The sequence below is a fragment of the Rattus norvegicus genome, chromosome 17 (genome assembly GCF_021556685.1).
Source record: "Rattus norvegicus strain SHRSP/BbbUtx chromosome 17, alternate assembly SHRSP_T2T, whole genome shotgun sequence".
Lineage (NCBI taxonomy): Eukaryota > Metazoa > Chordata > Mammalia > Rodentia > Muridae > Rattus > Rattus norvegicus.
In genome coordinates, this window is record NC_141550.1 from 53,075,877 (window position 1) to 53,088,358 (window position 12,482).

General features: G+C 41.5%; 1 protein-coding gene across 2 annotated transcripts in view; it reads left to right on the top strand.

The window, feature by feature from the left end:
- Pou6f2 (POU class 6 homeobox 2) overlaps positions 1-12,482 on the top strand; it is a 450,333-nt gene that overhangs the window by 264,513 nt on the left and 173,338 nt on the right. For both annotated transcript variants that reach the window (XR_015640979.1, NM_001101002.2), the window contains 1 exon segment: positions 4,028-4,404. Coding sequence is in view for 1 of the 2 variants with exons in the window: in NM_001101002.2 (NP_001094472.2) it covers positions 4,028-4,404 (377 nt within the window). In the remaining variant the exon portion in view is untranslated.

Here is a 12,482-nt window from a genome sequence, read left to right on the forward strand (position 1 = left end):
TGGGCCAAGCGTATTCAAACCACCACACTCCCTAAGGAACCTGTACCCTACTACACAGACACCTCTACTTCCATGTTCATCACAGTCCTATTTGTAACAGCTAGAAAATGGAACCAGCTCAGATTTCCATCAACTGACAAGTAGATAAGGAAAATGTACAAATACACAATGACATTTTATTCAGTTACAAAGAAAAAATAAATTATGAAAGTTGTAGGGGAAAATGAATAGAATTGAAATTTAAATATACTGATCTAAGTAAACCCACTCAGGAAGAGAAATACAGCATATTTTCCCTGATATGTGGACCCTAGCTCTGACTCTTTAATTGTGTGCCTTCCCTTCAAAGACTCTTGGGAACCAAAGAAACCAAAATAGGGATAGTTGTGGAGACTTGCTTTAAGGCAAGAGAGACCATACCACATAGGTTAAACGATGGTGGTATTCAGCATGGGCATTTCTCTGGAACTTCATGGATTATTTAAAGTTCAGGAACAATCATCCTGTCTTCTAAATCTGAAGATTAAATGAACTATTGATCAAAAGTACTTTTAACTCCCTCTCCAATAAATGTGCATAGATTTCCCCATTATTTTAATTCTCTAGACAAAACAGTGTAACAATTATCAATACAGTAATCATATCATGCTCTTATAAGTAATACAGCGGCCTTTGAACATAACTTGCATAGGTTATATGCAGTCATTGTAAATAGGAGATATGAGCTCCTATGAATTTGAGTATCCACAGAAGTCTTGGAAACTAAACCAATCCCCAAGAACATGAAGGACGACTGTGGACGCCTTCACTTTCTACTCTGGGCTTTCAGAACTGTACTCACATAGATCCCATCCTATACAATCCTGCTACTGATCATTCAGGCTGTGTGGTCCTGTTTAAGTGTAGGGTTCACTATGGGAACCTTAACATTCAAAATGAGGAATTGTTTTTAATCCATAGTTGAATTATAGAAACTGAACAAATAGCAAACCGCAGGATTTCTGGATACTCCTTGGTCATATTAAATTATTTATTTTGAATGTTTGAAGTCATTTTTCCACAGACCTCTCTTCTCTAGGAAGTTCTGAGTCTGAGAGAATTTTGCTTTCCTTCTCCTTTTCAAAATTTTAAGAAATGTTTTTATATATGTGTTCTTTCGTTGCCTAAATTTCATATTTACTATTAGCCCTGTTCAATGTATTATAACCAGACATAGAAAATAAGTACCAGGAGATAGTAAAATCTTGAATGTTAAATGTCTGGGGTCAGTTTTGTCCCCCAGTGCACCAGCACCATATTATCTATGAACATCATTTGTGTAGTTCATCTATGTCCTTAACCTTTCTCAGTTTTCTTAGTTTTTACTTTCTATGTCCATAGTTTGCTTTGCTTTATAATATTAGATATCTGTGCCTTTGCAGTCAAGCTGCTATTAGAGGAAATATCTGAGTAATGTGAGCACACGAACACAGAGCATTGAAAACACATCTGGGACCCTGTCTCATTAGTAGGTTAGGGTCTGTTGCACTTGTCTGCCGATACCTACCTGCCAATATTCCAAGGTCTTTCCAGTTTCTAAATGGTGATTTAGATTAATGCTTTTCTAATCCAAAGGAAACCATGTGGTATTGAATGCAGCCATGAGAATAAGCACCGTTATACGCCACACTTGAAAGAAGCCTAGACACACCTGGTTTGAATAGGGCAGGAGACAAGGTGGAATCAGATTCCACTGTCTGTAACCATACCCCAAAAGATGCCAAAGCCCACTTTTCCAGGAATCCGAGAATGCAAGAGGTTTTAAGAGTCCAAATTGATTTGGGATTCTCGTTTTTCATCAAATGTGATTTTGTATGATTAAAGAGAGCAAGGGGGAAAATAACAAAATGAGCTTTCACCATTCTGAAATGAGGATGATGACTGAGTCATTGATGATTCACATACAAGGCCCGGGACATGAGGACACTGCTAACCCACCCGTGCATCTGCACCCTCCTTGAGAAAACAAGAATTGTTATCTGAAATCTAACATATGCCATGCCTGATTGTAAGGATCACCTCATGTCTCTGAAGTTTAGGTGACTCAAAACTTCCTTGACTCTTAGTTTCAGCCAGTCAGTCCCAAAACTGCCCCCATAATTGTCACTCAAGTCATGATTTCTGGTGTTTCTTCAGCTAGATGTTCTCTCTCTTCACTTCCTTCTCTGAAACCTTCTTTCTATAGTTCCATGTAGTTTCAGGTTCAACTCCCTGACACCAGCTCAAAAAGGACTATCTGAAGTCTAGAATCAGTGGGGTTCATAGTCCACCTCTTCCTTCCAGAGGGTCAGATGCCATTACGCATGGAGGGTAAAGCTTAGTTTTGAACAAATGTGGTTCTGTGTCCTCTACTTTCTCCTTCTCAGGGTGTCCAGATGCAGCTGCATAACAGTCTAGATGGGTGAAGCAGAGTCTGGAATTGGCAGAATCAAGTACCAGGGGGTGAGGAAAGAGAAGGCCTTCTCCAATTATCTTATGTTATGACTCATTCAGGCAAAGGTCTTCTCCAACAGCCTTTAATGAAGCAGATCTTAGCTTGTGCATATTTCTGTATTCAGGGTGGGCTTCAACACATACACTTTTTTCATGGTGAAACAAGAATTATGTAATTTTGGGGTGAGAATATCCAGGGTGGAGAAAGGATATTGGCTGAAAGCTAAGGTACTGAGAAGTCTCATTAGGTACACCAGGTACTGGGCCAGCCACATGACTACCTGTGACCACCTTGTTGGGGGTCACTTTGGTTATATGCTCAAAGGAAGGCATAGAAGTAGGGAGGGATAAATTTCCACTCCTGCTAGTCTCAGGATGAGATTCTAAACCTCAAGTTTTGAGATTTCCAGGGTTTGAACGTGCTTCATTTCACCAGCCCTATGCCAGTTCCTCCGGTGACACAGTTCACTTGACACAGAGCCACATCCACCATGACAGATCTAGCTCTCTTTTGTCAGGTTTACACCACCTATCATTTAATTAACAATTAACAGATACAGAGAGAGAGAGAGAGACAGAGAGAGACAGAGAGACAGAGACAGAGACAGAGAGACAGAGAGACAGAGAGCAGATAGCAGATGTGCTGCTTCTCTTCCTGTGGGTCTCCCAACAACTGGAGGGGAACTCTTACCCTGATTCTGTTTCCTACCTGTGAATCCTGTTCCCTTAACTGGGTTGCCTTGTCTGGTCTCAGTGGAAGAGGGCATGGCTAGTCCTGCAGTGACTTGGTGCCACGGAGGGTTGGTACCTGGGGTGGGGAACCTTCCCCTTCTCAGAGATGAAGTAAAGGGAGGGATGGGAGGGGTGTCAAGATATAAAGTGAGTAAATTAATTGATGGGGGAAAGCCTTTGATCAGCAAGCAAAAAAATAATTGAATCACACATGTTTCTTTTGCTCAAAAAAAAAATCTGAGAAGTCTGTACTCGCTTTAAAGCAGAACACCGTTAAACCAGGATGTCTGAGCAAATTGGTGGAGGTCTGCAGTAACGAGTGAAAGTGATGCCACTAATGGCCCTGATGGGGGATGGAAAGAAGATTGCTAACAATTTAGTGTTCTGTTCGTAACTCCAGTCAAGCATTTACCAAAAGAATTAAACGGGTTGAACTTTGGAAATCTAAATCAAATCTTGAAAGCATGAGTATATTTTGCAGATGGAAAAGAATAGAAAGCGGGAGAAAGTGCTTAAAACCCGTCTTCCTCCTTGGTGCATCTCTTTAATGCAGTGCTTTTAAGCAATGCTCAGAGCTTTGAGAATATCTGCTGTGTTACACGCTGGTCTGAAGTTGTAAAAATTTTCACACACACACACACACACACACACACACACACACACACATGATTTTGTTTCTCCCAGAGTCCCACAGCCCTCTTGTCATGCCAAGGAGCTTCAAGGAGAGAGGACAACACCCTGTAAGGTGAACCTTTGTCAGGGTGCGCAGGACACATCGTAACTGCTCCGTTTCACACTATCCTTTCTTCCTGTCTTCCTGCAGCTACCTCATCCCTGAACTCCCAGCTGCAACAGCTCCAGCAACTCCAGCTCCAGCAGCAACAGCAGCAGCAACAACCACCTCCTCCACCAACCAGCCAGCACCCACAGCCAGCCTCACAGGCGCCCGCACAGTCTCAGCAGCCGCAGTCCCAGCCCACCCCGCCTCACCAGCCACCACCTGCTTCACAGCAGTTGCCAGCTGCCCCAGCTCAGCTGCCGCAGGCTACTCAGCCTCAACAGCATCAACCTCATTCCCATCCCCAGAACCAGAACCAGTCGTCTCCAACCCAGCAGAGCTCAAGCCCCCCTCAGAAACCCACCCCATCTCCAGGAGGACATAGCCTTCCGTCACCACTCACACCGCCTAACCCTCTACAGGTATGCTTTTCATCCTCCTCGAGAGTGTGGACTTTCCCATGGTGTTGTACAGTCCCCACAGGCAGAAGGCCAGCAAGACATAGCATCCCGTTCTGCAGTGTCCAATTCAAATTGATCTCCTAGACTTAGAGAAGAGGAAGTAAATGGCAGGCAGCTGGGGATGCATGTAAAGGAAACAAATAGAAGCCCATTGATGCTGCCCTCCGAAGGATAAATGTTATGTCTTTCGTTTGGTGAGAGGACAGCACTGTAAGTGCACTTGTAGCCTGTAATAACTCCACTTTATGATACTTTTTGAAGGCAGCAAAGATAGCATCCAATTAAAATTATTACTAGCACAGTTTTGTAGCCCCGTGGAGAACTGCATATACTGTCCACGAGGCTGGTGGTTATTTCTCTATATTATGAATACAACAGTGTCTTACCTTCAGTACTTTATGCTCTTTTGTTTTTATTTTTCTAAAAACTCTCTGGGGTTAGGAGGGCAAAGAAATTTCGCCCCGGTCTTGTATCCCAGACTCCATCCATTACTCCATAGACTAACAAGTATTCTAAATTCATGCCAGAGCCTAAAAAAAATGTGCATCTCGATACAAGATAAAGGAGCTATATACTTACTTTATTACTGTGAGACTGAAGAAATAAATAGGTACTTTAGGCTAATAAGGAAAGCTTATCGTTAGTCTACTATCACTGAGAGGAATGAAGAGGAACATTCAGAAATACATAATTTAACTTCCTAATGGCATTCCTAACAGATTAGCTTCAAACAGAATGACGGGGTGCCGCACAGGAGGTACAGAGCCTCTTGTTTTTCGACTTACATGGGGCACTTTTCTCAGTGAGACTGAAAATGGCTCAGAGTAGCCCTAGGCACCGTGCCAACCAACTAAACAGTTTATGCACTTACTTCGAATACTGATTAGCCCACACAGCTTCCTTAGAGGTAAGCCTCGATCCAGGCTCCCCAACACAAGGATGACACTAGTGATGGCATTTGTGGCTGCTAAATAGGAAAAGACTCAAACAGATAAGCACATAGATAAAAGGCAGGCAGGTTAGGAACTTACCACCTTAGAACTGACTCTGTCACGCCCATTGCTTAGTCTCCCTAAACTTGCTTTCTAAAAGTGATCCAATGTTTTTATGTACCAACATTTGATTCCTGAACAAGTGGTTAAAGGTAACCCTTACCCTAGGCACATGCCTGAGACAGAGCTAAAAAGTATTTTTTTTTTTACAAATCTTCCAAGGACAAGAAAACCTAACAATTTTGACATGATACTGAAATGAACACAAGCTAAAAAAATAAAAATAAAAAAGTCTTCCTCTGACACCTGACATCTGATGGGAGAGTAAATATAAGCAAACATACTGTTCAAGCAGCCCCCAGCAGAGTGGGGAATCTAAAATGCATCTCTGTCATTCCAGAGAGAGACAGGTAAAGTCACCAAGTGAATCAGCGACTTTCAGACTCAGCACACAGTGCCTGAAACAACTTGCTTCATTTTGACTCACAGTTTTGGAGAGTTGCAGCCCATCATAGCACAGAGGCCATTGGGAAGTGGGTTGGTTTATAACAACAGTGTGAGGTAGGACCTCTTCACAATAGTGAAACAGGAAACAGAAACCGAGGCAAGAACGAGGGATTGACCTCAAAAGGCCTACCCTCAGGGATGGATTTCTACCAGACAGACAGAATGTTCTACATGTTCTACATCTTCCTTAGACAGCACCACAGACAGGGAAACAAGCTTCAAACAGAACCTGTAGGACATAGTTCAGACCCAAACCATGACAATGTGTGGTTAAACACTGCCCCACCCAAGGCACCAAAGTAAATTAAATTATAAAAAGAGGCTCACCCTGCCTTGATAGACAGATGACTCGCATGTGTCCACGTTGTTATAATCTGGAGTTGTTTCCCAGTTAGTGAAAGCTAGCTTGGAGCTCTGCAGATGTCAGTCTTCACGAACACTAACAACACCTAAGGACTTCGGAGCTTCTCCCCGCAATCCCCGCAACCACTACAGAAATCTCAAGCTGCTTTGCTTTGTCTCACTTTTCAGCAAAAGAATGCTCAAAGCCGTGCTTTGTTTCTTTATAGCCCTAATAAAATATTCTAATTTTTCAACATTGGGAGTTCTAAACTTAATATATTTGTGGTATTTACGTAGAAAGTAGTGATAACACTAACACCCACCCGAGGACCTGAATGAGTGACAGCCAAAGGTGGTTCAAAGTTTAAAAACATTTTGAATGGATGAAGAATTAAAGTCAAATAAGTCTATGTCAACAAGCAGAAAGCAGAAAGCACTCCTCACTTGCCGTATGTAGACACATGTAAAGGAAAGGGACAGATTCATGGTCTCAACTTTTCCCCGCAACACTCACTGCAGGGCTTTTGAGCATGTGGAACATGGAAGGTTTGAACTTTTTAAAAAGAAGCCCATTTAAAAGCACTGCACAGACATTTAATTCTGGGAGGTAATGATCTTTATGAGGCAGAATGAAGTGTTTTGTCTGAAAATTATTCAGGGAATAAAGATCAACTAAATTCGTATGTGAGAACTTAAATTTCATTTTTACAATTCTCCATTTTCGTGTGGGCTTTATCTCTTTGCATCATTCCGAGACAGCATTTTAGAACTGCAACATAGATTATTGGGGAAAGCCAGCACATTGGAATCCTTTTTTGTTTTATATTTGGCTCAAAAAGTTTTTTTTTTTTTTTTGGAGCTGGGGACCGAACCCAGGGCCTTGCGCTTCCTAGGTAAGCGCTCTACCACTGAGCTAAATCCCCAGCCCCGCTCAAAAAGTTTTTGAAGGATAATAATTATTTATAATGCTGTAGAGATGGCTTAAGAAAAAGTTCCAAATGTAAGCAGGCTGTGAAGGAATATTTGGGTGATATCATTTCTCAAAGATGAAGAAAAACATGAGTAGTGCTGGCAGGAGCAACACCTCGACAAAAACTCTCCAAATAGCTCCTGTCAGGTGTTTCTGTAAAATTGCAGCATAATTTCATTTCACGTTTTTACTCAATTCCATGAAATGGATTGCATTTACAAAACCAGATTGTTGTTTCAAGGCAGAGAAGACTCTGAAGTATTATCCCTTTAGAACAGCTTGGGTAAGAGAGGAACTTTGTTCATTAATTTTGATCACTTGGGACCAGTGAAGGGCAGATCTAAAGAGGATGGCAGAAGCCGAACCGTGCTGAGCTGTGTTTAGATTCTCCACGGAGACTCAAACCTGCCCACTCACAACTTCCTTCAGTCCCTGGAGGCTGAGGAGTTCTAACCAGAGGAACAAAGTACACGGGTCCTCGGGAGCCAGGCAGACAAGGCACACGGGCAGGTGCAGGTGCAAAATGAATTTCTGTAAAGAGTGCAGGAGACAGAAAAGCGGGTCACGGAAGTTAGTCCTTGGGTTCAAGGATGGTCTTCAGTCCATGCACCTTCATTTGCTGTAACCCATCTGCAACAGAATATGCAAGGATCTGAAACAATAGAGGTAACCTTTTAGATTGGGAGGACTTAGAGTAATTATTCCTGGTAGAAAAGTTCAATGTTAGTCTCATCTGGCAGAGATCCTGTGATCTCAAGAATCGTGAGGTTCTTCCTTACAGCTCTTTGTGCTTGCTTTTCCTGAGCATGCTCAGAATTTTACATGCACTGGATGCATCTCACAGGCATTGGCCTATGTCCTAATGAGGCCCTCCTGAAGGGTCTGATCACACAGGGCTGGAGCTCATTGTGTTGTACCAGAAAGTAAATAGCTTCTTTCTTATCCCAACCCCATCTCCAACTCACTCCTAGCTTTTGACAAGTTACTGTAAGTCTCCGGATGTCGGGTTTTCACACCTGGCACTGCTAAGAACCTTCTCGGTCCTGTGCATGTGTGCTCCAAGTGTTAGTAGAAGTCTGGTATTTTACTGGCTGCTGAAAACCTTATTTTCAGATTTTGAGTATTCTTCAAGGTCAGGTGAATTTCTTCCCACTCAGCTGGATGGCAGAGTGGAAAGAGAGTGGAAGACAAACATAAGTGGGATAATGATAGCAGAAGAAGGCTTTATCTTAGCCGGAGAGCCCAAATTAAAGTCAAGTTTTCATCCACAGAGAGTCGCCGCTATAAGCTCTCATCCCAGATTGTCTTGCCACACCTGTGCATTAGAGAAGCTTAAGGAACCAAACGCTGCAGTTAACCTTGGCCTTCTGAACGCCATCTTGCTTGGCGGGAAGCAGGATAATCTTTGCCTTTTCTTGTTGTACCACACATTTTAATAAGCAACAGAGGCACTGAGAAAGGGAGAGGACAGAGGGAGGGAGGGAAGAAGGGAGGGTGGGTAAAAGAGAGAGAGAGAACAATAGAAATAGGAGCAGGGAAACTATGTGTGCTTGTATATGGAATGAGGGGCTTGACAGGTGCTTGGAAGATGGGGTAAGATGCATTCTCCCCTGTGAGCATTTGCCTAGTAACAGCTCAGTAATGAAACTGGATCAGAAACCCACCTCTGTTACACAGGGCAAGGCCTTTGACCATTTTGATACTAGTTTCCCACTGGCACACTCATCACTATATCCGTGTAGATATGCAATAGGTAGGTGGTGTCATACTCCTTTTTGAAACATAGAGTCCAAACCTTCACAAATTGTAACTTCTGTTATTTTTAAAGCAAATGTTCTCCAAACTATGAGACCTTCTCCTCGTGGGAAAAAGGGCCTGGGGTCTTTGAAGTCACACTCCCTCTCCCTTAGCAATTGATCAGCTTAGCACAAGGCTCTTGGTTGTAGGATTTTTTTTTTCCATTCATAAAATGTAATCCTTCTGAGGCCCTTTCAGATCTGAGTTTTACCTTAGAAATAGCAGCGCTGTGTGGTGTCAGTGGCCCAGCACTTACGTTCAGCCTCCTTTGACCATGACCGATTCCAACAGAACAGAGACATCTCTGCATTTACACAGGGCCAAGTCACGTGCAGAAGTGAGACTAAGCTAAAGTTTTGTGTTTCCTGTCTCAGATGAAGAACTTAGAAGTGCCTTGTCCAAAACAAAGTAATTGAAAAAAAAGTTCTAATAGAGTGTTTTAGAAATTTAAATCCGAAACCCCATCATCAATAAAACTTCAGGTTTTCAGCTCTAAGGCCAGGTTGAGTTATGGTTAATTCTAAAACATAAGGAATGCTGACATGCTGGCCCAAACCTGAGATTGTCCTGTTCACGGCTACAATGTTGCATTGACTTGTTCTGTGTCTTGCCCTTCAGTGCCGTGCAGATGCTCAGTGCTTCCTCAGGGCTCCTCCTGCAGCTCTTGCACTCAAATGAGTAAACGATGCAGTTAGCAAGCATCCTCCCTGGCCAGTAGCATCCCATCTGTCCTAAGTGTTGGTATGTCTTACATATGACTTTCTGAATGTGCTTGAAAATACACCACGTTTGGCACAGCAGGAAAACAGGGGCATGTTGGCTAATGGATTAGAGAAGAATAAAGGCTTGCAAATCTATATTCCTTATTACAAATGACTAATAAACCCATCTTGTTAATTGAAGTATTATGACAGGTATTACGACTCTTTTGGATAACTGATTTATGAATTTCTGAAATCAAGTAAAATCAGTTTAAAAAGAAGGTAGTATTGTCACCATGCAGATAGCGTGCTTTCACATGATTCAGACATGAGGACATCGGCAAAACACGAGTCAGCATGGACTGGGAAATATTTCCTCTTAGTCTAAAGAGCCAAAGAAAACTTGATTATCATGGGTGAGAAATCAGTGGAATTCAGAGATTTACTGTGAAGATTAGATTAATACACTAATAGAGATGTTTTGAATGCTATAAATTTGTTGAATGGGCTTTCGTTAGCCTAAAGTTGTGAAAGAGTAAGGATTTATTTCTGCTCACATCACCATCCAGAAGACTGAGGACTTTATTCATGATTTACCCATTCAGCAAGAGGCCTGGTGGGACAGGGGAATCCCTTTACCTATCTGTATTAAGCAAAGAATAAAATAAGCAAAATATATTTACCCATATACTCTGCAAAGGACAATTTTTCCTTTTATGAAAGAAAGAAAATCTCCTTTAACAAAATCCTCAGTTCAACATTACTGACATTTCAAAGAATTTATTACAAGCATTTGAGATCCAGGAGGAACAACCAAGTTTATATTGCTTTGAGAGTGGCAGGGGAAGAAATTAGTTTACCAAGAATATACTTATACACTGCGGTGATTCTTTGTCATTGTTTGGATTTACCATTCCAGTGTATTGCTCTGTCGATTAGTCAGATTGTGTGGAAGGGGTTTAACAAAGGAGGCAGCATGTCCTCACCACCGACTATGGAAACTCATATCAAATAATGAGAGATGGAAAGATGCTCAAAGGGTGGTGGGAAAATTACTGCAGCATTTGCTCATGATAAGTTCTAAGTTGTCACATAAAACAGAACCACTGTCATCCTGGGGTAGATCTTTGAGCACAGCACGGAGCGTGGTACTACACACATCTTCTAGTCCCAGCAGGGTCTACGAGACAGTAGTTGGTGAGCCAATCCTAAAATATAATGCAGAATGCTTCAGAAACCCTTTTAACTTCATGTTCATAAATGTATCATTCGGCTGACACTTTGCTCTGAACAAGCAAAACTTACCATTTATGTGAACTCAATATTCTAGTACTTTAACACCGTGTTATTCTTTATGTTTTAGCCTCATTTCCCACAAGTTTAAAGTAAATTTTCCATGGGCTTTTAAATTGACTCCCAAATCATAGACTCGAAAGTGAATATTCTCTAGGTTGTAAAAAATAAAGTACTTTTATCAGCCTCTGCAAACATTTGGTAAGCACAAATGGTGTACATTGCAACTCCACAAAGGAGCTGCAGATCAGACTAGGTGGGAGCTGAGAGAAAATGTCTTTAGAAGCAGACATTGCTAGATCAAATGCTGCCTTGGATCAACACTTGCATCAAGATGGCACATCTTTCAGACCTCAGTTTCCTCTATAATTGGTAGACGGGGATGGGGATTAAATGAAACAGCTTGTATGAGAGCAACTAATATGATTCCAGAGACTAGAGCTAGGGCTCAGTGGAGATTTTCCTTCATTGACTGTAGCTGTTCTAATCTAAGGAAGAATATGAGACAAACAGGTGCATTTGAACAAAAGCTAACAATCTTGGGCTATACCCATGCATGCATACACAATGATTATACCTGTGGTGAAACTGAGTCAGAAAGGTGAAGATACTTTCTGAAGGGGATCCTTAACAAGGGCTGTTGAGAATCTCCAAAGGATGTAAGCTAGAAAGAAAGCAGGCACATGTACTTAATCCTAATGTTGATTAACCATCTCATTTTAAAGACTTAAACCCACAGAATCTCCTTTTACTGTTGATGTTCTTAAGAACTCAAATAAGTTTACCTACAATGTTAATCCTGAGATTTGCTGGAGAAAAAGAAATTCCACCATTTTGAGCTAAATATGAAGCAAGATTATAAAATAATAAATTTAACTAAGAGATGAACTTTGGTCAGGACCAATCCCTGGAATATCCCATCTGAGTGGTCCAGAGACATGTGTTGCTTTTATGGACAAAAACTTATAGGCCACCATACTTTTCCATGAAGTTTTATTTTCCAAGAACTACAATACCCAGCCTTCTGTGAAGTTACCTGGTCTTTGGGCAGAGTGGGGCTTACAGGATACTTTTGGGTATTACACTAGTAAACCAATGTAGTTTCTATCATTCATGCAAAGGGGGGAAATTTTATTACACTTATTTGCTTATCGTGGGGGTCCTGGGGATTGAACTCAGGTTGTCATGTCCAGTGACAAATACCTTCACTGACTGAACTATCTTACCCTCCCAAAGAATCTAGATAATGTCAGTTCTTCTGCTAGTGTTAGGACCTTGGGCAAGCTACCTAAATCTTTGGGACTTAACTGCTGTGTATTTCATGAAAAGTTTATACGGGATGATGTTTTAAACCTTTCCAGATCCATATTCTATTCATGAAATAAATAACAGTTTGATGACAAGAAAAAGCATATGTATACCATAATTCATAAAATA